Below are 26,950 nucleotides of genomic sequence, written 5' to 3'. Positions count from 1 at the left end.
TTCTTTCTTTTTTTCTTCCTACTGATGACGTTGGACGTGACGTGGCAACAAACAAGCCATGGAAGTTGAACTTTAACTCGTGAATTTGTTTATAAAAGGTTTATTTCTATTTTTTTACATGTTTTGTATCCCGTTTGTTGTTAAAATAAAGTTAATTGCTAAAAAAAAAAAGGGAAAAAGTTGAGGCAACCTGAAGACTCCCCCCCCCCCCACACACACACAAATGAATTGGTAGCTTGAGTTTCGTGAGTCGTTTGGCTTTGTGGAAATTACGGTAAGTCCACCGACATGGACACAAAAAAAAACCGTTAAAAGCATTTTGTTACACTTCAAGTCAATTCAGAGCGTGAAGCTCACCCTGACCTTCTTACAGTATCCTAGCTTGCTAGCTTGCTAGCTAGCTAGCTTTTTGGATGAAACAAACAAATCCAAAGCTTTCCTTTCTTTCTGCTCACTGCTTTTCAAGCACAAAATGTGTGGAAAACTGTTTAGGAGCAGAAATGTTCATCTTTTTCTTTCAGGGCCGATACAGGTTTATAGTCAAGAAGGTCAATGGCCGATATTTAGGGACAATATTGGTTTGCACTAAAAGGAAAAGTGTCAAAACGTTTTGGCTGAAACAAACTACAATACTTGGTTTCAATTTATGCATGTTTATTAAATCGCTTTCATAAAATCAAAAAAATGTCAATGATATATTTGTTTTCAAATTCTAACAAAAAGTGCAGGGAGTTCCCTCAAGTTTTTCTTTACAGCAAATAAAGTTTTACAAAATGTCAGTATTACTGAGATGTTAATGTTTCAAATGCAGGGAGGGAGAACACTTGGAACATTAACTGGGGAGAAAAAAACAAAACAAATAAATGAATCTGTGAGGTGAACCCAATTTTAAGTGAAGTGTTATTGGCCGGCAAGAAAAAGAAAAAAACTATTAACATATCTGCAAATCTGAGGATTTGGATTTTGTAAAAAAAAAAAAAAAAAAGTTTAAAACCTATTCTTCCTTGTGTTCAATAAGCTTGCTGGCAACAATGATGATTTATTGAGTTCTATTTCTTTTTGAATTCATTTTTTTGTCTTTGGGCATCAAATTATCTTGAGATTGTTTTTCACTGTTTTAACTTGTGCACTATTAAGGCATGTTTCCCTTTTGTGAAAAATCCACGTAATCAAGAAAATCATGATATAGATAAATTGTTCCGATTATTTTTGTTTTTTGTGCTAAATGTCTCACTTTGACTCTGTAATTCAAGAATAGGATCACAAAGTCATCGAAGGCAGAGATGGAGAAAGTCACGTCGCAGTCATTCGTGCGACAGAATTTGACTGACGGTTGTCAGCTTTTGGCACATTCAGAGCGCAGACGGACGGCGCCTTCATTTGTCACCATTTTCAAGCAAATTTGGTACGTCTGTCTACAACATTCTTCTCTGTGCTGTGACAAATATACGCAACATTTTATTTTCACTTTGCAGCGACTTCAAGAAGGAAATGGCTTGTCTTGCCTGTAAAATTGAGCCGCTAAAAATGGCACTTTTCCTCCAGATTTTCTTAAATGAACGCAAGAAACGATGAAATAGAAACACTTTTTATTTCCTCTTAAAAATGAGACAGTTGAAAATTTCATACGTTGCCTAAAAAAAAAAAATCTGTATTAGAAATTCAAACTGTGATCACTGGTAGTTTGAGGACTTTTTCTCCTTTTTAGGCCAGCGAGAGAAAGAGAGGAAGCCAGGCCGGGTCATTTTGTGTCGTGGGAACGGACGGAAAATAAACACGCACGCGCACCAAAAGAAACACAAGTGCTTCCAATTTGAGCGGACTGACGTCACTTTTCACTTTCCACCGGCCTGTTTGCTCGTCGTGGGGGCGGCGGCGGCGGCGGCGGCGGCGGCGGCGGCGGCGGGACCTCATCTCCACATGATGGAGTCCCAAACGTTGACGTCATGGGAGAGAATTTCAAAACATTCTCTTGTCCAATTGATTGTGAGTAAACAAGCGTCATTGAGTTTGCCATTCTTTTGTCACAAGCTGGACTCGATGTAAATATGACCATTTTCAAAACATTTGACGTATGCATTTAGCATAGCTTTTTCAAAATTCTTCATTTCTTAATCAGCTACTTTTACTTTCAGATTGACTTGCTTGATGCTTGTCTAAATAAAAGTCATGTGCACACTTTGCAATTTCAAAAAAGCAGAATTTCCCGCTCAAGTGTTGGGCAGTAACGAGTTACTGTAATTTAGTTACTTTTTACCATAACTAATATGCGTTCCTTTTTAAAATACAGTAACTCAGTTACAATATGGTGTGTTATTCAGTTACTTGATAAATGTCATCATTGAATTGTGCGACACTCGCGAGGATATCCGAATCAAATAATGAATGGGTTGCTGCTGTGTCCTGCACTACTTCCTGTTTACATCACTAATCGTAAGTAGTGACAAAGGAATTTTGCAAAAGGAGTAATTCCACATACAATATGTGTTATGAAACTTTTTTTTTAGTCCATTGATTTATTGACAACAAAATTGCTGCTTCACCCGCGACCCGACCCTGGAAAGGCGAGCAAATGGGGAGGGAGGGATACATTTGGAAAAGAATTCATTTTCCATATAGATTTAACATCCATTTTTAATGTATTCATACATTTAAAATATTTAAATCAAAGTATCTTTTAAAATTGATATATATATATACAGAGACACATTAAAATGTGAAATCAACTATATATACAATAAAATGGACCTTTTTATATCATAAAATTATTTATCATAAATAAATATGTATTGCTCCTTTCCCGTTAAATACGGCGCTAGTTAATTTATTGATGTGTTAATATTGAATTATGTACAAAACAAAATATAATTAAACAAAACAAATTTACAATGATTTATTATTAAAACAATGGTTGAAATATAATGAGAACTTCTTATAAGTTTGACATGTTTAAAATCCATTGAATGTCATTTTGGTGTCATGTGATGAATTGAAGGATTTGATGTGTTGCGAGCGTCTCAACATTTCACGACCCTCGATCGCGCCCTCGGGCCAGCGCCAGCGCCAGCGCCAGCTGCTTCTGCATCTCATCGTCATTTTCGTTATCTTCGTCATCTTCTTGGTCAGCGTTTGCTGCCTTCAAATAGTCTGAGAAAAGTCAACTTGCCGCGTGGAAAAATAGTTTGGCGTCTGTGAACGTGCGCGCGCGTCCCAAGCAGACGCTCGTGACCTCGTTGTCCGTCTGACTCAGACACAAGAAGACAAATGAAGCTTTAGTCATCACAATCTGCAACGCAAAGTTGCTTTGATTGGACAATCTGTTTGGTCTACACTGGTGTGTGCTTTTAAGAGTGATTGTTATGCCACACGTCATTTTGATGACAACTTCAGCGCGTGATTGTTTTGCGTGATAGTTTTGACATGGGCATGTGATTGTTGTGCCACTTGTAGTTGAAATTGTTTTAATGACGTGAGCATGTGATTGTTATGCCACACAGTTTTGCCCGTAGAGTTGAGTCATTGTTTTAATGAGACGAGGACGTGAAACGTAACTTTAAAAATGATTGTTTTGGCTACGCAACAGTATGATTGTTATGCCATGTGTAGCTTTGAGTGATTGTTTTACCAACACAAGCGCATGATTGTTATGCCGCATGTATTTCTGAGCGATTGTTATGACAACGCAAGTGTGGCATTCATTGTGCTATGTATAGTTTTGCGTGATAGTTTTGATGACAAGGATGCGCTTGTTATGTCACAAATTGTTTTGAGTGATTTTTTTGATGACACAAGCATGTAATGCTACACATAGCTTCTTAGAGTGATTGTTTTGATGACATGATATATATAGTGTAGCTTTTAAATATTATTGTTTTGTGTGGGAGTGATTGCTATGCTTCACGTAGCTTTGAAAAATGATAATTCTTTTTTTTTTATACCAGCACAAGATTATGCCACATGCAGCTTTAAGCGATGGTGTGAGTGTGTGATTGTTATGCCATGCATAGCTTGTGAGAGTGATTCGTTTGCTGACATGAGTGTGTGTTTTTTATGCGGCGCGTACCTTAGCTTTAAAAATGATTATGGTGCCACACACAGCTTTGAGTGATTGTTTTGGCAAGACCAGCATGAATGTTCCCTTTGCACGAAATTTGACACATGACGGCACGATTGACGCTTTAAAACGGACGTCAGCGAGCGCTTTTCCCACGCGACCCGACACCTGGCACTTTAGCACGCCACGTCTCACGCCGCGCCAGCTGATAGATGGACACACCCACGGCAGCCGAGTTAGCGTGCCAATTATATACGAGCGCCGCCAGGAAGCAGATGTTGCGCTGACACGTCTGGAAGGAACGTCAGCACTCGCATGCGCACGTGCATTACAAAGACGCTTTATCGGTGTCTTGTCGACTCGTAGCCGTTAGTCATGTGACCAGATGAAGGCTCGTCTGAAATGCTGGACGCTTTGTGCGTGCCGATGTGCGTGCGTGCGTGTATCTGTAGGAGTCTTTGTTTGTGTGTGCGTGTTTGTCTCTATTTGCATGTGCAACTTTCGTTCTCATTTAGCTGCAAAGTGATGATGCCGACTTGCTCTTTTATATAAAAACAAACAAACCTCAAGTCAACTCTCACTCAACATTTCAGTCCGTCCGTCAGTTATTTAGTTAGCTAACCGATCAGCTATAGTTGGCGAGTCTGTCAGTTGCTTTGGTAATCAGTCAGTCAGATAGTGAGTCAGTTAGTTTGTCAGTCATTGTCACATCACCAGACAGTCAGTTAGTCCGTTTGTTCATCAGTTAGCCAGTCAGCCCGTCAGTCACACACACACACACACACACACACACACACACACACACACACGCGCGCTGCTGCCACAACCACAAAAGTGCTGAGACGCACATTCCTCTCCTGGTCTTTTCTCCTTCATCTTTGTCTCTTCTTCTTTGTATCTTGACGCGAGGCTTATTTTAGAGAGCGACCTCTCGCACGATTTCTCAAAAACTCTCGCAAATGCATATTTTACATCACGTGAGAGAATTTCTGTTTGATATGTGAGAGGGCTTTTGTTGTGTGTTTGAGCGTTTGGGATACTTTAAAATGTTATGCACGTACTGACATTTTGCAAACATAAAATTGGAGATGAACTGACATTTCCCGTGAACATTGCACAAGTTGAACATCATCTCGAATGCAAGCTGAAGACGTCTTAGAAGAGTTTTACTCGTGCAAAGTTGAACGAGTGAAGCACACGACGACGTTAGCGATAGCACCAGAAGCTAACAGGATGACGTCAGGCGACGTTGACAGTTTTGGTGGAGGAAATATGACGACGATGATCACGGCGACGACATCGTTCGTCCTTTGCCGGCTGTCTGAGGGCTTCTGGCGGCCATGTTGTTTCTTTGTTGGTCCCTGACCTTTGACCTCTGATGGAGGGCGATTGTGTTGGGCAGGAATGTGGGCTGACTGACTTGGAATAACACACATGAGGTGCCAGCTCAGCACTTTAGCCTAGCCTAGCTTCCTTTTGTGTGTGTGTGTGTGTTTGTTTACTTTCAAACTGTGAATTGTAAGAAGAAGAAAAGATGCACTTCCACACACACACACACACACATTTCTTCTCTTTCCCTTTTTTGGTCTTCATGTACTTTTTTTGTGTGCATCTTATCTATGTAAAATCAGACGCAGTAGCGCTTCCTGGATTGTTGGAAAAGTCTCAAGAACCGAGGTCTGAAATGGGACAGGAAGTCGTCTATTTGGATTCAAAGCCTTTGTTGTGGCTCATTTAGCTCATTCTTGTGCATGAAAAAAATGTTGACACCATTTTTTTACTGATTGACAGGAAATTGGGTCAACATTTCTGCTGTCTCAAGTGAGCCGTTTACTTTTGAAAAGGTTTCACGTCACCTGATCTGAATGCATCCGGATGGTTTCCATATGCTGACGGCATTCAACGTCAACGTGTTTGTGTTTAGCGGACGACTCAAAAGTGCTGATTCGGTTGGAAAGACGATGACGTCGTGGCTGCCCGTCGTCACGACGACACTCTGCCCTCATGAGGTGAGCCGGCTTGCGGTCGCCATGACGACCGGCGACATCATCGGCGATCGGCAAATACTTTACAAGGGGCAACACAAATACGTACAGATTGAGGTTGATGTGTGAAACATGTAACATGCATTCCAACACGCGCACGCACACACACACACGTGTGTGCGTGTCAGGGAGGGGGAAGGGGGGGGGGGGGTGTCTATGTACATACATAACTAAAGTTGGTGTGCTTTCTTCACCATGTTTGTCAAACAGACACTTTGGATCAAGGTTATGTGTGTGTGTGTGTGTGTGTGTGTGTGTGTGTGCGTGTGTGTGTCTGCATTGTGTCGCCAGTCAGCTCAAAGGCGAATCACGGCGCCATTTACGGCGAAGATGTCAGCAAATCTCCAGAGATGAGAAACATTCCAGCTTCGCTTTTTTTTTTTTAGGGCTGCTTATGACTTTTACTTCTCTTGTGAGCAGCTGGCGCCTCTTCTCTCTCTCTCTCTCTCTCTCTCTCTCTCTCTCTCTCTCTCTCTCTCTCTCTCTCTCTCTCTCTCTCTCTTGCACTCCCTCACTTATCTTTCTTTCTTTCTTTTTTCTTTTTTACTTTCTTTTTTTTTCTTTTTCTCTCTCTTTCTTTCTTTCTCTTTGTCTCTCACTCTTTATCTCCCCTCATCTCTTCTTTAACTGTCGCTCTTTCTCTTTCTCACTTTCTCTCTCTCTCTTTCTTTGTCTCTCAGTCTCTCTCTCTTGTACACTTTTTCTTTCTTTCTCTTTGTCCCTCACTCTTTATCTCCCCTCCTCTTTAACTGTCTCTCGCTCTCTCTTTCCTCTCCCTCCCTCTCTCCCTCCCTCCCTATTTGCAGCCCTCCTCCTCCATCCCTCCATCCGTCCTGCCTTCTTCCCTGCTCGCTCAGCCACAGCGTATCCGATCGGCCGTGCGGACTTTTTTGGGGCCGGGACGGCCTGTGCGTGTGCGTGTGCGTGTGCGTGTGCGCGCGCGCGTGTCTTGCGCAGATATGACGACATTCACATTATGGATCCTCGCGGTTGTCTTTTGAGCTTTTGCTCGCAAGCGGAGGATCGCGCATGACGTGTGGGAAGGCTGCTGAGTCGAGGAAGGATCATCTGGAGGGCCGGTAAGGCTCACGCCTGTCGCAAGTTTGACTTCCAAAATGCTACAACATGTGCTTGGAGTTGTTTTGCGAGGGTGTGCTGCTTTGTCGAAGTTGCGTGAAGCGCTTTGAGGTTCCGCTCGACGTTTGCTGCCAACCAGACATGGCATTGTCCGACTGCAGTTCGCTTCATGGCCTGCGGGGGGCAGCACCGAGGATTCTACCAGACAAACTCTTACCCAATCGAGTCTCTTCTTGTGTTGGTATTATTTTGATGATGATTTAAAAAGTTCTATATTGTCTTTACATCTATATATTCCTTTGGGTTTTCCTTTTTTAAGACAAAAAAAGTTTTTCGTTTGACCTTGACTTGTGTCTTAAAAAAGGAAAAACAATGGAAAATGTTGGTGATGGTGTCAGTTGGAAATTCAAATAGGATTTTTCAGTATCACTTTGAAAATGTAAACTTTATTCTTGTAGAATTAGAATATTTTACCCTGGGGGGAAATGTAAGGCTTTGTTGGAAAGAAAAATCCAAGGATGTTATTGTTATATTTCAAGCTTTTTCACATTTTTCTTTAGTTTAGTTTTTTATTTGAAGCAGCCATCTTGCTTGGATTTGCCCATTGATGTGACTTTGATGCCAGTTTCATCAATCAACACCAAATTGGATGGACATGTCTTTCATAATGGACCAAATGGAAGAGAAAGTCATCCATTTTGTTTTGAAGCCAGATTTTCAATTGTGGGACCTCAGTGCTTGCTTTCTTTGGACTTGTGTGTGTGCGCACATGTGTGTGTGCGCACACGTGTGTGCATTTGTGTTCTTGTGAGCACAACGGAAGTAGCGGGCGAAAGCGATGACGTGCTGCACTGCTATTGTGCGGCCGTCTGTAGCAAGTTCGCGATCGCACACCATGACCCTCGCGTGGTTTCGACCACACACACACACACACGCACGCACACACACACACACACGCGTTGTGGTCTTCCGAGTCACGTGAGCACATTTGATGGTTCTAATATTTTGTTCTCGCGAGCGCTGCATGGACTGCACATCCAAATAAAGACTTGCTTTAAGGTCTGGTAGGTCCCATCTGGATTTGCTTCGTGTTTACAAAACCACCTTAGACCCCTTTGGACCGGGCAGGTCCAGCATGTTGTTGGGGGTTGGCCTGCTTGTCAGTGGGGGCCGATGCCTACCTGGGCCTTCAGGTGGGCCCTTAATCGATCTCTTAATAGCGCCTCTAACGCAATTAGAAAAAGCTTCAGAAAAGGCAAAAACGGCGCTCATTTGTGGCGCTTCACTAAATTGTTGAAGACCCCGTTGAGATAATAGTTGTAAAAAACTTGTGCACCAGCTAGCCTGGCCTCTTTAGAGTGCCTCGTAACTTGATTGCTGTGGGTGTGCACACTTCTGGAGAGGCGGTGGAAATGTGAGGAGAAAGGTTTGATGAGTGGACCGGGGCTGCAGGCTGGCCTGGCTGCTTTAGAGTGCCACATTATCTGCTGTGAGTGCACGCAAATCATGTTTCCGTAATGTAAAATATTTAGCAACATTTTCATTCAAATGATTTAGTGGAAAAGGCTTGTTGAGGGTTGATCTCTACTTTTTGGGATTTTTAACATTTTTGGGCTGGTGGAGAAGCTTTCCACCTTTTTTGTTGTTGTTGTAGAAAACGCTTGCTGCCACTATAACCTCTCTTATAACAGCCGTCAATTATTCAGGCTTTTTTGCATGGTACTGCCGTCCCCTCATCTGCCCTGTTGGGGGCGCATCATTTCAGGAGGGACGACAAGCAGATTTGTTTGGAGCTGGCACAGAATTGTCACATGACGGCGTAACAGGAAAGTCGGCTTTTTGTCTGCCGTGTTTGGAAAGCAGCCCCCCCCCCCAGCCCCCCCCGTCAACCCCGCACGGCACCGCCACCGCTTTGTTTTGCCCGTTTTTCCATTGTCGCCTGAGCAGACATCCCACAAGCGCAAATGAGGTCAACCCGCCGTGCCAGCATCGACGGCCTTGCAGGAGGTCAGCACGTCATTCACACATTCTGTGTGTGTGTGTGTGTTTAGGTTACTTCCTGTTCATGTGACATCTTCGAATCATGCCTGAGGGTTCGCGTCGCGGGAGTCCCAGATCGTCCAGCAACACAGGTGAGAACCTGTTGACCTCTGACCTCTCCTCGTCTTCTCAAGTTAAAGGTTTTCGTGCACATACTGTACGTCTGTTCAACATTTTTGGGTGAAGCTGAAGGAAAATTCAAGCGTTAACTCTGGAGATGAATTCAACTCCTTCGCCAAATTAAGCTCCGCCTTCACCCCGGAGAGACGAGTCGGCGCCATCTTGCTTTACACGGCGCCTACCCATCAAAACACTCCATGAGGTCACAATTCACGAAAGTTGAAAGTCGATGTGGAAGATGCACAAAAAAACAGCTTTCATTTGCTTCCACTTGGAATTGTGCACAAAAAGGCAATAGTCGATCACAAATAATGACATTTTGCCACAAAAACCTTCAAAGGCCTGATGGTGCCATTACAAACGATTGGCTTTTGCAACAAAATCACATTTTTTTCATTAAATGGCAGATTTTTTGTCCTCTCTCTATTAACATCTTTTTTTTTTTTTTACAACGTTTTGCGGATACTGTAAACAAAAAGTGTAGAGTAGAAAGTAAAGCAAATTAACACTCAAATAAAATAAATAAAATCGAGATCGCCGAACCCAGACTGAAGTCTTTGATGACTTCACATGTTCTTCACGTGTCACTTGCTGTCCCAATACTTTTGTCGTAATGATGACCTCACCACTAATGAGAAGGCACGCGCGGCAGTTTGTAGTGGTTACCTTGTGAAAAAGTTGACACCCCCCCCCCCCCCCCCGAATTGGCATGAAAGGTCGCACGCACACGGCGGATTCCAGGCCCCTCGCTAGCGTGTACTTAACGGGAAATTCCGAGGCAACATGGCGCTGACAATTGCTGTCAGACGCTCGCCGGGCAAGTTTGCACAAGTTTCTGGAAAGTCCTTCAAACGCCACATCCATGACCTGCTGGAAAAAAAAAAACAGAACTTTTGATAAGTCTACACAACCCCTAATCAATCTGTCAATCAATCAATCTGAGCTATAAATGGTTAGCGAAATGGATTATCATTATTGTTATTTTTTTACAAACCCCAAATTTTTTTGCTAAACATTACATATAATTACTATTTCCACGGTAAACGGTGAGAAATGAGGTTTAGTCTTGCAGTAAACTTCAGCTTGGGAATTGCATTGAGCAGTTTGAAGCTGAAGCTGAATTGGACCCGCGTCCAATTTGACCACGGGATATCACATCATAAATGTCACATGCTGTCCCGATACTTTTGAAGACGTTTTCATCTCATTTGTGGGGGAAACCTCAAGCGCCGTGTGGACCTTGGGGTCCCGACCGACATTTTGATGATTCGATTTGATATGTCGACGCGGTCGCCGCCGCACAAACGCGCAGCTGACGAGGATCAAGAGCTTTGGCGGCGGCGTGGCAAGAATCCGATGGCGAACCCAAAGCCACAAGCAGCCGTTAAGATGGCTGACACGCCAGGATGCGCGCACACGCGCACAACTTTACACAAGACGTCATCCGTCACTGGCACTCACACAAAAAAAAGAAAAAGGATCGAGTTCACTTTGGGGCGAATAAAATGAGTTCAAAGTTGACCCCCCCCCCCCCCCCCCCATTTTTTCTCTCTCAGTATACTAAGGAAAAATATGCACTTGCTTTTTTAAGACCTCATGTCTTGGGGGAAATGTCCTCAAAGAAATATGACTTTTGCTTGTCATATGATTGCAACTTTTTTGTTTTTAATGGAAAAAAGAATACTTGTAAGATGTTGAGGTATGAAAATCACCAAATGTTCTCACTTTTAAACCTTTAGGTGTGTTAAAGCTTTCTGAAATGAAAGAAATCCTTCAAACAAATGGAAAAAGCCGAACAGTTTCAACGTGCCGACTTTGCCTTTCCTGACCGCACGTCCTGCTTGTAAAATTCCAAATGACTCAATTATAATCATTCGAACCAACGGGAATCGCTCCACCGGCCAATCACGACGCAACGTCAAACACGTTAGAAAATCAACATGGAAGGAAAACGCCGTTGCTTGCTAACGTCTTGATGTTTGCGCTCGTTAGGTGCCAAGCGGCCGTCGTCGCTGACGTCGCTGAGCGGGATTGTGGCTCGGATGATGTCATCGGGCGAGCGAGGGGCCTCGTCGGCGTCGTGCACGTCGGTCAACACCGTGTGCTCCGACGGCGAGCGTCCGGCCTCCCTGTCGCTGTCTTCGTCCACCTCGTCCGCGTCCCTCCAGGACGCCTCGCACTCGTCCTCCTCGTCCTCGTCCTCCTCGCTGCCTTACGGCGCCGTCCCCGTCTACAACGCCGCCGCCGCTTCCTCGGCCGCGGCCGACGGCAACGGTTCCGACATCAGCCTGGACCTCACCCCCTTGGTGACGGGAAGGAGCGGGACGGCGGCGCAGCCGGCCAACCCGGCGGCGGGCGCCGCGCCCGCGCCCGCGCCCAGGCAACTGTCGCGGCTGGAGCGAGTTGTCATGGAGATCGTGGAGACGGAGCAGGCCTACGTCAGGGACCTGAAGAGCATCGTGGAGGTGAGACAAACCTTGTCCACGTCATCCGCCGTTAATTGCAAACACTCGCATGCAGATTTCTTTGTCTTTTTGCCACAGAAGACAAAGAATATGGCAGAAAATGGCTGCATGGGAAAAAAGTTGCAAATGCTCATTTCTACCTTTTGTCTCTTTTCATGTTGTGCGGAGGTTTGAATTCGGGATCAGGTTATATGAACAATTCTCAATTGTATTTGCAACGCACTTTACATTTCAAGAGAAGAGTTTGCGTTAGGAGTTCTTTCAACTTGCTTGACTGACGGTCTGTGGTTGCAAAAAATTCCACTCATTTTACAATCACGAGGACTTTTCACGATTTTGACGTTTAATATTGAGGTCAGGCATGAACATTTCAAAGAGTTGACGCGCGCTAATGATTGTATTGATTCCTTGTGCCAAAATCAACCCATCGGCATTGGTTGCAGTTCACCGTCACGTTTATCACTCGGGCGCGTTGCCATGACGACCAAACTGGAGCCGGACAGGAAGCGTCTCATAAAACAAAACTTTGGTACATTCCAACGCACGCACGCACGCGTGACCTGCTTTAATAATGCTCAAAAGTCTTCTGATAAGAAAGCACAAATTCCTCAAGACCTGACTTTTGTGTGTGTGCGTGCGCGCGCGCGTGCGTGTGCCTCCTCTATTTGTGGTTTGCTTGAAATCTGGATTTGATTGAGACTACATGATGTCACGTTCACTGGGAATCTCAACCAACTGCCGTAATGTGTGTGTGTGTGTGTGTGGTGGTCACACATAAAGTGGACACGATGGTGTAAAGCGTTGTGAAGACAAAACTGCAGGTTTCTACACTTTTCTCTTTTCTGTGTGTAACGAGAAGTGCTTGTATTTCGCGAGTCTTGCGCGCACACGAAACGGACGCAACACGAGACGAGTTCTGCTGCTGAGCAGCGGCCAAGTGGGACAGCGAGCTGGAAGGAAAAGAAGAAGTGGTGGGGGGAGGGGGGGAGGATAGGAAAGATGATGGCAGGCCAGAGTATTTGGAGGTGGAGCACGAAAAGCCGGAGGATTGTGGGAAAGCCAGCAGAGATCAACACGAGGACTGGAGGCCGATTTGGTCCGTAAATGGGAGGACGAAGACAAACAAAGAGTCAAAGTCGTGTTGGGAGTCACTTCCCATCACCCGCCTGAATATAGGACTGGACGCACGTTGAAGCCACAGGGCGGCCATCTTGCTCCTCCCATCTCGCCTGCAGACTTCTGCATGCACGTACGACATATACCGCTCGTAGGCAGTTTGTATAAGGCTGGGGGGGGGGGGGGGTTGTGGCTGCATGGGAAATGCTGATGTGTGTTAAAAAAAAAAAAAGATGATTGATCAAAATGTTTTGTTGTTTCTAAGAATAACTTTTCTCCCTCCAACTTAAATGGTACACCAAAATGTGAACCTGTTGCACCCGCACTCTGCACGCCTCAGCAAGCGGCTGAGGTCCGTTTTCATCCCGCACATCTTCCGCTGAGTCATCTTTTTTGGCAACATCTTCTCTCTCGGGCAATTGCTGCCGGTTGCCAGTGGGAGGTCTGCGGGATTGCGGCGTCAACATCCGGCGCCTTGTCGGGAAAGGACGTCACTCGCCGTTGCCGGATCTTGATCGACCTCCATTAGCAGTTGAACCGTGTACCTAATAAAGTGGCCGCTAAAATTGGGCCCATTTCACCCTCGGGCAAAAGCATCCGTCACCCATTTAGTGTTGCTTTGTTTTGCGCAGGACTACCTGGGCTGCATCATCGACTGCGACGCGCTTCCCGTCAACCCGGAGCAGGTCAGCACGCTCTTCTGCAACATCGAGGACATTTACGAGTTCAACAGGTACACGCCCAAGCAGCGTCGCAAGCGCATGTTGATGTTCAGCTCATTTGCATATGCATGCCACTCCGTCATTAGCATATTGAAGATATTGGCCTTATGTGGCGCTGAGCCGTGATTGGCGGTCACCCGAGCAACTGCGATGTCGTTTTCAGTGGACAGCGCAAGTGGCAAAATGGCCGCCCCCGTAGACGGATCACAACGGCGCCATTCATATTCCACACACGCAATATTCATCAGAATTTGGGCCAAATTCTCATCTCGACTTCGCCTTCAGAATATGCACATTTTCACATTCTTACTGTCTTTATTGGCTCCAACGTACGTCATTTTGACATTTTTGATGCCGCATCGTAAAAGATGACAATCGTTCAATTGCAGAGCCTTCGTTATGCAAATCGGGTCTCATGTGAAAAGCAAGCACAAATTCAAGAGTTTCTTTTGCAAACTGTCAAAGCACAGGAATCAATCACAAAAAAGAGTTGACGTTTACAAATGTGTGACGAAAAGGACGCCGCTTTCACTTTTAGGAGAAACCACAAGCCGTTTTTTCTTCATTTTCTCAATCAAGGAATTGCCCAAAATTGGAGGCAGTTGAAAGAAATGAGAAAAAACATTCATGAATATGCAAATCAGCAGGGTGTAAAACTCACTCAGTGATGTGCAAAATATTGACAGTCAATTTTGTCATGAGTACATTTGACTCTAAAAAGAGTCTATTTGGTCCACTCTGAACAGAGTTGAATTTACACTTGGAAGAGAGTTAAATGTTTAGAGTATATTTTGCGCGTTACGTATTTTGACAGTGTAGCAGAGAACGAACCTATCTCACGACATTTTCTTTTTTCACTTAGAAATTCTAATGACCTTTTAGAAGAGTACATTTCATGAGTCTCTTAAAAACACGCACACACACGCTACGTAAGGGTTGAGGAACGACGCGATGACCTTCAGCTTGGGAGACGCACGCTCGATCGCCTGAGCTAAGCCACTCCCACTGTTTGCTGCAAAACATTCGCTCGCACGCAAAAGACTTTTTTTTTTCCCGCTCAAATGTACATTAGTGGAATCGTAAGTCGACTGTCGTCGCTGCGGGAACGTGTGCTGATGTTGAAATCGTTTTGCTTTGACGTGAGCGACGTGCGCACGCGCTGGACAACCTCGGAGGAAATCGTGCATGCGCGCGTCGTCCTGTTTTGTCGCTCCCATCGGGTCCGGTTGACATGTTGCCGGTTCCGCCTGAGCTGCCGTCGTTCACGGATGACGGATCAACGGACGTGCGCGACTTCTCCCGTCCAAAGCTGCGTAGAAACCAGAAGAAGGTTTTTTCCTTCTGCTGTTGGTTGAGATGTCGGAAAAAAAGGATCTTGCGGCAACGCTTTGGCTCTGAACGAAGATCCAAAAGAGAAATGCCACAGCAATGCGGGAACGCGGCCAGTCGGCGTCGGCGGCGGCGGCGGCTTTTCTTTGCGTTCTGCTTCTGTTGGGGCTGAAAGTTTCAAAGTTGACGATCGATATGGTCTTTTTCAGGGCCGATACCAACGATTTGTAGGCGTGGAGGCCGATAACAGATATTTGGAGCCGATATTCTTTTGCAGTAAAATCTGTTAACATCAAAATAAAATAAAAATGAAGCACATTTGTTCAAACCACTTTTTCAAATTTTATAATACAGCAAATAGACAGCTTTGTTTTAAAAATCGAACAAAAAGTAAATACTTTTCTATAGTAAGTAGTTTTCCAAAATTTGAACAGAACTGAAATGTTCTACTTTTTGCTTTAATTTGTGAAATTTGAATTAAGTATATACATAAAAGTTTCCATTCAATGAACCCTGTTTAAAATTGCTGTAAATGTCCGTGCTTGCGAACATAGCAAAAGTTGGGTTCTCGTCCGCGTTTGGCAAATGTTTCAAAAGATTGTTCGCAAACAGTCAACATTTGCCGCAACACGTGCCAGCCAACGTCCCTCATAAATTGCTTTGAAATGTGCAAAGTTGTTCATTCTACTATTATTGTCATTTTAATTCCCGTTGTTAATCATTCAGTTGCAGGCGCGCACGCACGCACGCACGCACGCACGCACGCACGCACACTATTAAACAGTCCCATAAAACACATTGAGACAAAAGCACAAACGTGTGAGCCCAAACACACACAGCAAGTTTTCATTCCTTCCAGACTTCCTGCCTTCGGGTTCTCATGGGAAGTTTTGTACGAGTGCGCAAACCAGAATGTGTGTGCGTGCGTGCGTGCGTGCGTGTAAGCGCAGGAATGCAGGAGCTTTTTGAGCGTGCTCAGTCATCACATCGTGTGGCGAGCGCCGACTTCCTTTCCATTCGATGTCCATTGTTATTATTAAGGACGTTCCATAACTCTTTTTTTTTTTCCAAAAGTCCTCCAACAATAACAACCGTATTGCTTGTTTTGCAATGCACTTTACTTTGACTTTTTACTTGTTTATTTTTACATTTATTCTTTTTTTAATTCTTATTTATTAAATCGAATTCATTAAAAGATCAATATTATATTATATAGTTACTATTCTATATTGTTCATATATAATATTATATAATAAGTGGTTCATTAATTAAGTATAGATAACATTAGTTAAATCAAATTCTAATGAATATTATATATAATATTAATATATTATATAACATTGTTCTATTTTTATTATTATTGTTTAAATGTAATTTTGACTACTAATTTTAAAATTTTATGACACTTTAGTCTACCACGACTAACTTCTACCCTTTCAACAACACTTGGACTATCGATAGAAACGCCCCCCCCCAACGCCCCCCCCCCCCCCCCCCAAAAAAAAGACAGATGATTCCAAATCAAAACAGACGACATGCGTCTATTGCAATGTAACATTTTCTTCTCCTTCAAATGAATGTGAATTTTCGATTGTTGTCATTTGAAATGTCCTGATCATCGTGCGACGTCACCTCGTGCGCTTGTCTTTTTTTTTGTGCGCTTGTCTTTTGTGTGTTGTTGTTTTGTCGTGTTGTCCGGCATGTTTTTTGCGTTGTGTTAGTTTGCTTTGTTGTTTTGTGTTGCTGCAGGTTCAGCAAAGCTCATCCATGCATAAACACGCACACACATATACTTAAGCAAGCGACGGCAGCCATTTTCATTTCTCCAAGCCTGCAATTTGTCTCCTTTTAGTCGCAAAATGATAAACTCGCATCCCATAATTTTCAGCGTGAAGAAGAACACACACACACAGTCAACTTTTGTGTGCCCTTTAGCGCGCGTTGTCGTTGTTTACATACTGGGACCTTTTTTTAATCCGTCTGCTCGGAGTTCAAACGGGGGTCACCAGAAGGTTGGCAAAGGTCACGTCGTCGTGTTGTTTTTGTGTTCTCGCGTGTCTTTTGTTTTGAGCTGTGTTGTTGTTGTTGTTTTCTTGTGTTGCATTTTTTCCCTTCATCTTGTGTAGTTTTATGATAATAATAATAATAATGCATTATATTTATAGGCAACATTTGTAGACCCTCAAGGACATCATATCATTTTCAAACCAATTTAATTAAAAGCACTGTAGAAAAAAAAAAGTTAGCATGTTGCCAGCATCTTCATGTTATGTTAAGGCCCTTTCACACTGCACTTAACAACGCATCGTGCGGCGTCAACAAAACCAGCAAAGTTCCTCTTTGGAAAAAACACGTGCACATATGGACGTCGAGAAAAGCAAAAGCAAAAGCAAAAGCAAGTTGCGACTAAAGTGTCTTATGGCAGTTGCACGTCCCCGTCGTCCCCGTCGTCCCCCCGCAAGCCCCTCCCAAATGTCTTGTGGCCACAATCCAGGCCTGGCGCCAGATGAGGGAGCGCGAGGGGCAAAAGGAGGAAATGGGGGCGGGGTCAGTCTTTGTGAGAGTTGCGGTGAGGAAACGTGTTGTCGGCGTGTGACCGCGTCCAAACCAAACGTCCGCGCTGCTTGTTCTGCAGACGCTCACGATCAATGATGTCATGGCCAGTGGGCGGGGCCCCGCACGCGTTCCCGTGACAACATCTGGAAGTCACTTGCTTGCTTCAGGAACATTTGAAATTCAGCCCACTTTCACTTGCTGACATGAAACTTGGGCTGATCATGACAAAATCCACACAGAAAGGACGCCATTTTGCTTTGAAGCGGCCATTTTAGACTCAAATGGCTCAATTGCTTCTCATCGGGTTTTGAAAAAAAATCAGTTCCCTTAATTTCACCCACAGACATTTTGACTGAAGTAACCACCTTTGCTCCCAGCTGTTTTAATGGATTTGGACTGATTTTGATCTCGTATACTCTGCTGCCACCTGCTGGCCGTTTTTTTGAAACTACTGCCATTGCTTCAACCTTTTTCTTCAGTTGACATTTGGCCTCCAAAACTGCTTTGATTTCACATTATGGCAATTTGTTGACCTTTCTTCATAACATAAATAACAAGTCTCAAGAAGTGATACCTGAAAGTACACAGGAAGTCTGAAGCCGCCATTTTGAAGGTGAATGGACTTTTTTTTTAAATTTGGCCGAAGACCACTCACAAAAAGTCTCTTGAGGTTTGAAACTGGAGATTTTGTCCAAATGCTCCAGAATGTGAAGCATGTCAAAAGTTGCTCCTAAAAGTTAAACGTCGTGTGACATGAAGACGTTGATGGGCGCCCCCTACTGTCAGACGTCAATACATCCTTTCAAATTCTCCATCTGGGACACCGCCAACATTTTGCTCCTGTATTTGTATTTTTTATTTTTTTTTGCGGGGGGTGCTCTGAAAATGCTGCCAGATGTTTTTCCGGTTCATTCATTCATGTATTCATTTGTTCACAAGATGTCTTGTCACCATTTCTCTGCAGTGAACTGCTGGAAGATTTAGAAAGAAGTCAGCACGCCGCCGCCATCGCCGACTGCTTTGTGGAAAGGGTGAGCGGCCGTCGTGCGTGTGCGTGCGTGTGTGTGTGTGTGTGTGTAGTCTTGTTTTTGTCGCATAGTGGGGCCAAGATTTCGGGATTTCCCCGACTTGTGGGGCCCACCCGTCCATGTGGGGCCATTTTGCTGGGCCCCACAAGTTCGGACCTCTTTTTCAGGGTCAAGATTTGGTTTTAGAGTTTACCTTTGAATTGGGTTGTGGTTGAGGTTAAGGTAAGGAATGGGGGGGGGGGGGGGGTAGCCTATCATTTTTTATGCTTGGGGTTAGGGGGCGGGGCTAGGAAACGCAGCATGTCAATGAGATGTCCCCATGATGATACAAAGACAAGTATGCGTGTGTGTGTGTGTGCATGACAGGAAGCAGGTCCCAAGCAGCAGGTCATTGACCCTCACGCACACACTTGACGTTTGTTGAACTTGTGCTGCTGAGACCGCCAGCCTGCGCAGTCGTCATATTGTCCTCCAGCAGGCTAACACGTGCCATGAAAAATGTTTAGCAAGTGTTAACAAAAGTGGAGTCGCGAAAGCAAAATGATTTTGTGCTGAACGAGGCGTGCGACGTTTGTGCTTGTTTGTGTGTCCAACAGAGCGAAGCGTTTGATATCTACACGCTCTACTGCATGAACTACCCCAAGTGAGTACATCGCACAATGCGCGGGTGTGTGCGGGTGTGTGCGCGTGTGTGCGGGTGTGTGCGGGTGTGCGGGTGTGTGCGGGTGTGCGGGTGTGTGCGTTACTTCCCTGGCGCACTCTGGTCAGCCGTCAATGCATTAAAGTGAAGGAAGAAGGCAGCTGAAAAGACGTTCTTATTTGAGGAGAGCGCCGCGTTGTTGCCGCTCGTGGCGGCGCAACCGACCACAAAAGTCACGCTTCACATCGGATCACGGATTTGAGTCACCGATCGGATCGTTTTTGGGATCGGATCATCTTCATTTGTTTTGTAAAACAAAACATTTCAAAAAATAATCTAAATTATTTAGGATTTAGGAACGACACAACTTTTGAGTGCAAAATTAGGCAGAAACATTCCGATTTTGTGTAAAAGAATAAAAGGTATTAATGGTTTGGAGTTGTATTTGTAAAATCCAAACCCATGTTTTGAGTTCAATGTTCTTTTTTTAATGGGCAAACGTGTTTCATCAAATAAATGAAGACGAAGTTCTAAATAATGAAAAGACCTCAACGTGCAATTTAAGACGCATTCTCTTGCTTTAAACAAAGTAGCCGCTTGGTCCAAAATATTGAAAAGAATTTGAAATGACATCAAACAACATAACTCGGGATGGACAAGAACCAGTTCAAATATGGATTTTTTTTTTAACTAAGCAATTTGGATGTGCTTTTTTCCCCCTCTTTGTAATCTTATTCTTATCGGATCAAAACTGAAACATTTCTCGATACTTCCACACGATTAACTCGGACTTGTGTGCAAAATTGCAGTTGACGTGTCCACATTGGTCTTTGTTTAGGACGATAAAATGAGTCTGCAGCAAGATCCCCCCCCCCCTCCCAATTCCCCCCCACAACCCCGCGGGGGTCGTTTGGCTCTCACCTCCGTCTGTTTCCTGTCAATTTGTCCGACGGAATGGCCAGGGCAGTAAACGCATCGCCAAAAAAATCTCTTTGGTCTTCTTTAATCTCCGCCAAGTAAAAAAGTTTTTCATGTATTTTACAAACTTCCACACAACAGAAACATGAAAAAGACATTTCCATACTGTCACAAACACAAAGTGGTTGCCGTCGCCAGGGTCAATCCTCTGCTTTTTGCCTCAGTTGAGAAAAAAAACGCAAAGTAGGTCAAATGTTTTCAGCGATCCGAACCAAAGAGGGAAAAAAAAGAGACGAGCGATCCGGGCCGCATTTGTGAGCTGCTTGACTTCCTGTTCAAACGGAGCCGAGAAGAACCCAAAAGGTTTTTGTTGCCGTCACACTTGCTGACTTTGTTTGCAGCCACAAATGCAAACATGAGCGAGAGCGCTCGCGGCTTTCGCTTCTGCTCTTGTCCTTCGTCCAAAACAAACAAACAAGAATCCAAAATCACAAGCACGTTCAACTCTTTTGGTGGTTCTTGTAAAAGAAGAAGAAATATTTTGGGCTTCATGATGAACATCAACGTAACGACTGCCGGATGGTTTTTTAGTGTGCTTTCGACTAGAGCTGTCAAAATGAATCAATTCATCCACAAGCAATCGATGATCAACTATTTGAATTGTCGAGTAATCGTTTGGAGGCGTTATTGAATTGAAAATGCTCCAAATCTTCTGCTTTCACAAACTGTTCAACGATTTCTGTTGTCCTTCATGAAAGAAGACCGATTATCTTCTGTTGAAGCAAAATAAGACAAACATCCGATTTTACTTTGGAAAACAACGACCCAACTGGTAGCACAATATCAAGCCCCGCCCCCTTTTTTTTGTATTATCACAATACGAATACAAAGTACGCACAAATAATGCAACGACTGTGAAGCGTCTTTGAGAGTCAAAAAAGTGCAATATAAATCGAATGCATTATTATTATTTGTGTTATTATTATTGATTAAACAATCGATAAGATGAATCGATTGTAAAAAATGTTCGATAGTGACAGCGCTACACAAAGCAACATCAATCCAAGACGTTAGCTTTGATGCTATTGCTAACGCTTGTAATGTTGTGGACGGACAGACGGACAGACATCAAGCAGAGATCTTCATCTCCTTTCATCAACAATGTTTTTAAAAAAGACCAGATGGATTATTGTCCAGTGGAAATGATGGTCTGCTTTTTGTTTTTTGTTGATCTCCCCAATAAATGATTTGTCCATCTGACGATGACGGACGGATTGAACCTTTTGAAAGGATTTTGGTCTGTGAAGCTGTTTGACCTTCCTGCCACAATTTGGACTTTTTCCACTTTTGACTTTTCCTTCAGTCTACGGAGGTTCTCGCTTGGGAGGGAACGTTCCGGACCGCAGGAAGTTTGAAGGCTCGGGCTAACAATTAGGTTTCAATTTTCTCGTTCCGAGTATCGATACTCGATGCGCGTGTCCGATCATACGCGTCGGGGCAAAAACATTCTACTCATGAAACCGAGGGCTGAAAATGTCTTGCTTGCTTTATAGGCAAACATGCTCGGATCACACGGATTGACGATTTGTGTGCGTGCGTTTGCAGTTCGGTGTCGGTTCTGAGGGAGTGCATGAAGAACCCGAGCCTGGTCCGCTTCTTCCACGAGAGGCAAACCACCCTCAACCACTCCTTACCTCTGGAGGCCTACCTCCTCAAACCTGTGCAGCGCATACTCAAGTATCACCTCCTCCTACAGGTAACAACCTTTTGACACTAAGCTAGTTAGATACGGTGAGGTCCGCTATTTTATATATATTGACAATGACGTGATGGCGAAAATGTTGTTGGTTGTTGTGAGGCGAGCCGCGGATGTGGCCTGACGTTTGTTTGGCCTCATCCCAGGAACTGTCCAAGCATTTAGACAAGAGCGACCCGGGCTACGAGGTGGTGGAGGACGCCATCATTACCATGACGGCGGTGGCCTGGTACATCAACGACATGAAGAGGAAGCAAGAACACGCCGTCCGATTGCAGGTATTCCAAACGGCGTTGGCGGCTGCTCAATAAGAAAATGACAACGGATTGATTTCACATTGTGTGTACAGTGGACTCCCACAAATTTGCATATTTGCAGATTTTCTTACAATATTTATTGTATTGATTTTTTTGAAATGTTTATCAGCAATTGTTGAAGAAAATTTTTTTTGGGGGTGCAAATGTGTGGTCCGGCCCGGTTCCTAACCCGCCGCCAATAACGCGGGTCCGCTGTGCTGCAAACCTGTTTAGAGATGGAAACCATACGGAGTCGTTCATTTCATCTAGTTTTCAATTCATTTTTATTTTCTTATTTGCTCAAAAGACTTTTTGGTGCTACATTCCCGCCTTCTGAAGAACTTTTCTGTTTACTGTTGAGGCGCTGAAATTCCCCCAAAATGCGGACAATTTTAAAGCAGTCATCGAAAGCCTGTAGCGACGATCGCAGCACGTCGCCACTGAGGGAAGATGAAAATGGCGGCCGTTCGCTAACCAGAAGGCGGCTGTTGGATCTCCACACGTCGTGCGTCGTCGTGTCCTCGGGCAAGGCACTTGACACACATTGTGCTACTTTGGTGGTGGCGGGGGGGGCCGTAGGCGCACGCTGGCAGCCACGCTTCCTTCCGTCAGTCCGCCTTCCCCGACCGGGGCAGCCGTGGCTACTTAAGTAGCTTAGCGCCAGCGAAGTGTCAACGTGTGAGTGCGTCCCTTCCATTGTTAAGCGTCTCTAAAAGCGCTTTATAAATCCCATGCATTATTCTTCTTATTATTATTAAAATGACCGTAGAAAAGGTTGGGGGTAGGTCGGGCTACTGGCACCGGCCAAATATGGTCTGTCAGACGGCGTGGCAATTTGGATCTCCTCAGGAAATCGAGTCGCTGCTGGTGAACTGGAGCGGTCCCGACCTGAGCGGCTTTGGCGAGCTGGTTCTGGAGGCTTCCTTCAAGGTGCAGAGGGTGAAGAAGGAGCGCGCCTTCTTCCTCTTCGACAAGATGCTGCTCATCGCCAAGAAGCGCGCCGAGAGCTTCGTGTACAGCACGCACATTTTCGTGAGTGCCGGCAAACGGCGAACGGCGGCGCTGGCCGACCTTTTTCAAGTCTTCTCAATGGTCTTCTTTTGCGGCGTAGTGCTGCAACCTCCTGCTGGTGGACGCCCTGAAGGACCCGCTGTGGTTCCGAGTGTCCGACCAGATGATTCCCAAACAGCAGCACGTCGTCCAGGTGACTTTCTTTGACCCTCGTCATCAAAACAAAATCAGCGCTTATGGATGCATGTTTGTGGGCGCGCACATGCGGTGAAACGACATCCAAAATGGTTTGACTTTCTTTGAGGCGCTTCAGTCGAAAACTCAAAGCCGCGTCGTGCATGCGGCGCGCTGGCCTGACGCTCGTCTTTGTCTTTGATTGGATGATTGCAGACCAAGAACATGGAGGAGAAGAGGCTGTGGGTTCACTACCTCAACAAACTCATCCTGGAAAATCATCCGGCGTGTCTTCCGCACAAGGTGGCCAATGAATGACACGTTTGAAAAAAGAAAGAGAAAAAATGCAAAACATAGACAAAAATAGTTTTGTGGTGGCCTTTGCTGCTCCCTGCTGGTCATCATCATCATCATCATCATTATGACATGTTTTTAGGAATCCAGCACCGAGATGGCAAAAGTGTTCATGTTCTGCGTTGGGCAGAAAAAGTCAATCGACAAACAGATAACGCAGTTGAAGAAAAATGAAGCAAAATACACCATTTGAATGTCAACTGCCAGCTCCATTTTTTTCAAATGTCAAAACGTATCATGTAAAAGCAACATTAGCCAATGACGAGTGTTAAAAAAATAAAACAACAACTTACCTGCATGCATTCTTCAGGTGAGGATCGTCTTTGAGTGGCAAAAACTTTTTTCCCTCCCAAGATTTCACAATTGATTATTCAACTTGAAGAATTTAATTTTGCATAAAAGTGTATTGCAAAAATTTCCTGTTTATGAACGACTTGCTTGTTTATTTTGTGATTTCAAAACAGCAATTAAGCAGCACGATACACGATGATTGACGAAATGTCATATTTGGAAGAAACAAAAAAAGATCATCCGTCTGATGATGCAAAGACGAGGAAATCAAATTGTCATCATTTAAAGGCCAACGACGGCTCTAAACGTATTGGATCATTAATACTGTCGCCGATTGATTTGATACTTGAAATTGTTGGATATTCATTTGGACGTCTCTACTATTTGCGTCTTTTTTACATTGCATCTTCATCCACCGAGGTTGAGAAAAGTAAGAATTGGAAAGGACAGATCAGTTCAAGTCAAAATGAATATCCAGGTCAAGAAGAAATACTTTGAAAATCGACTTGACTACGGTGCTAAAATATTTGTCATTCTTGACTTGTTCCCACGAAAAGACGAGCGTTCTTGTATTTGTCCGCACGTTGTGATTGACGCCTTCCAATCGTTGTGCTTTGCAGGCCAGACAGGTCCTCGGAGACGACTTCTGCCAGTGTGAGTGAACGTGCACAAACCGACTCACGCATTGAAAGTCGCCGGCATGTTGCAACGTTGCAAACAACAACATTGGCCTTCCCTCGACAAAAGTTTTGCATCTCTTGCAAAGTTGACTCCAGTTTTTGTACCGAGTTTGGCGGCTCAGTCCATTTTTGAGCCAGTACTTTTGTAGAGTGTCGTCAGTCCATGTGCAAGTTGGACATCAAATCAATGCTGAATATCAGAATCTGCTAACGTGCTAAATTCACTCGTGACACTAAATGCCAGTTCACGTCTTGCCATATTGTGTCAATTCTGTCAGACGTCCTTTTAGCGTGAGCTAAGCTAACGACCGCTTGCCGTTTTCCAGCAGCCCCCCAGTTTGAGCGGGACCACCTGAAGAAAAAGTTGTCTTCATCTTCTCCGCGACTGGACGACATTCACGCTTACCACCGCGGACGACGTCAGTCAGGTGGCAAGAAAAAGATTTTCAATTTTCAAACTCAATCGTGGGGCAAAAACAGGAAGGATGTTTTGTTTGACCTTCCAGAACCGCCCGAGCTGCTGACGTACACGCCTGAAAAAAGCCGCAGGAGTTTCCCGCTGCTGCCGGACGGAAATCCGCCTCACAGACGCACCAGGAGGCAATCGGGTACGCCCGGAGAAACCTGGCCGGACGACTTGAAGTCAATCGGACTCAAAGTGGGAGTAGAAATTCAAAGAAGACGTAAAGACGAGGGTCGGGTTGCGCCGATGGTTGGGCCGGAATCCCTTAAATATGAAGTCATCTTAAGTCATCTTAAGCCATCTTAAGCCATCTTAAGTCATCTTAAGTCATCTTAAGCCATCTTAAGCCATCTTAAGCTATTTTAAGCCATTTTAAGCCATTTTAAGCCATCTCATCTTCCTCCTCAGAGGACTGAAAAAGTCACCGCGTCGTCTTCTGATGAAATGACCAAAAGGATTTTCATTTGGATTGCAGAGAACGACTTCATGTGCACTTAAAACAACTCGTTTGTAATAAGATCGCAACTCTGAAGGTGTCTTCTGCTTGTTATGGAAAAAACAAATCGGGATCAGCAGGACTGAAAATTGTGCCGCTAATGAAGGCACATCAAGAGTTAGTAGTAGCGCAAGAGGCGTTTCCATCCACTTTTCTGTTTCCTAAATCAATTAAGACACTTGGAGGAATACAAACACACATTAAAGAGTCAACATAAAGACAATCGGGGCTTTAAATGTTGCCGTCGAGGTTATTTTAGTTCACGAAAACTCATCAAATAAGCCAAACTTCAATTCAGAAAACATGAAATCAAATAAAAAAGGAAATGCTTTTTAAAGAAACCAAAACTAGCTGAAACTACATTTTACATTCACAAAACTAACTATAAGTAGAGCGAAAATGCACTTTGTTTTAGTCTTGGCTAATTCGTGTCATACATCAGCTTTTGGACTTGATTTTTGTTGTGATTTCAAGCAGATTTATTTTGCCGGAATGAAGACGTTTGAACATGTGTCACACAGCAGTGACGTCCTCAAAAGGGAAAATTCCCCAAATTATAAAAACCCTGGTTGGCATCAAGACATAAAAGTAGACCTTAGCAACAATCAGACACAAATAAAAAACTTAAAAGATGTGTGGGAAAAAAAGTAGCCAAGATTGGAAGCATAAAAGCAAACATGAAAGAACATTTTGACATCTTTCAGGAGACCGACAAAACGTTTGTTTGTCTTTCAGCTCCAGCAAAGGACATGGACGCAGCATTCCATCATCACGGTGAGCAAATTCCAAATCAAGTCCATCAATCCCACAAATGCCGGTTAAAAGAGCAAAGGAAATTCCGACGCAACTTTCATCTCCAAACATGAATAACGTTTTCCAACCTGTGAGTCATCAACATTCATCACAAGGGAAAGTCCACTTGTACGCAGATAAGCGTCTCCCAACACGTCCGCGCCAACAAAAACGCGCAATGCTTCCCACCGGCATATTTCCATGGAAAGCTGGATGACAATTTTGAAGACGACGCCCAAAGTAGCTGCGTGGACGAGACGCAAAGACGTCAGAGTTCACCACAAGGTGTATGGACAGACACTTGGGGACATAAAAGGGGACTGAAAGACACTTGGGGACATAAAAGGGGACTGAAAGACACTTGGGGACATAAAAGGGGACTGAAAGACACTTGCAGACATAAAAGGGGACTGAAAGACACTTGGGGACATAAAAGGGGACTGAAAGACACTTGGGGACATAAAAGGGGACTGAAAGACACTTGGGGACATAAAAGGGGACTGAAAGACACTTGGGGACATAAAAGG

General features: G+C 44.3%; 1 protein-coding gene across 4 annotated transcripts; it reads left to right on the top strand.

Moving 5' to 3' along the window:
• Nucleotides 1-207: 207 nt before the first annotated feature.
• On the top strand, nt 208-26,813 carry plekhg2 (pleckstrin homology domain containing, family G (with RhoGef domain) member 2). Of its 4 annotated transcripts, none has more exons than XM_077565154.1 (17): nt 208-274; nt 1,254-1,405; nt 1,709-1,986; nt 9,228-9,308; nt 11,329-11,801; nt 13,550-13,650; nt 18,489-18,555; nt 19,149-19,195; nt 21,716-21,866; nt 22,013-22,144; nt 23,012-23,194; nt 23,274-23,366; nt 23,564-23,650; nt 24,613-24,646; nt 24,999-25,100; nt 25,179-25,280; nt 26,367-26,813. In XM_077565154.1, the coding sequence occupies exons 4-17, from the start codon at nt 9,260-9,262 to the stop codon at nt 26,495-26,497; spliced, it is 1,752 nt and encodes a 583-aa protein (XP_077421280.1). In that variant the 5' UTR covers nt 208-274; nt 1,254-1,405; nt 1,709-1,986; nt 9,228-9,259; the 3' UTR covers nt 26,498-26,813. The 4 variants fall into 4 exon arrangements, with proteins under 4 accessions (XP_077421280.1, XP_077421281.1, XP_077421282.1 ...); XM_077565155.1 differs by having other exon boundaries at nt 223-274; nt 1,259-1,405; XM_077565156.1 differs by lacking the exons at nt 208-274; nt 1,254-1,405; nt 1,709-1,986 and adding an exon at nt 6,629-7,178 and having other exon boundaries at nt 25,002-25,100.
• Nucleotides 26,814-26,950: the final 137 nt, after the last annotated feature.

The sequence above is a fragment of the Vanacampus margaritifer genome, chromosome 5 (assembly GCF_051991255.1).
Source record: "Vanacampus margaritifer isolate UIUO_Vmar chromosome 5, RoL_Vmar_1.0, whole genome shotgun sequence".
Classification (NCBI taxonomy): domain Eukaryota; kingdom Metazoa; phylum Chordata; class Actinopteri; order Syngnathiformes; family Syngnathidae; genus Vanacampus; species Vanacampus margaritifer.
Note: the sequence above shows the minus strand (reverse complement) of the source record. Positions and strands in the feature narration are given on the sequence as shown.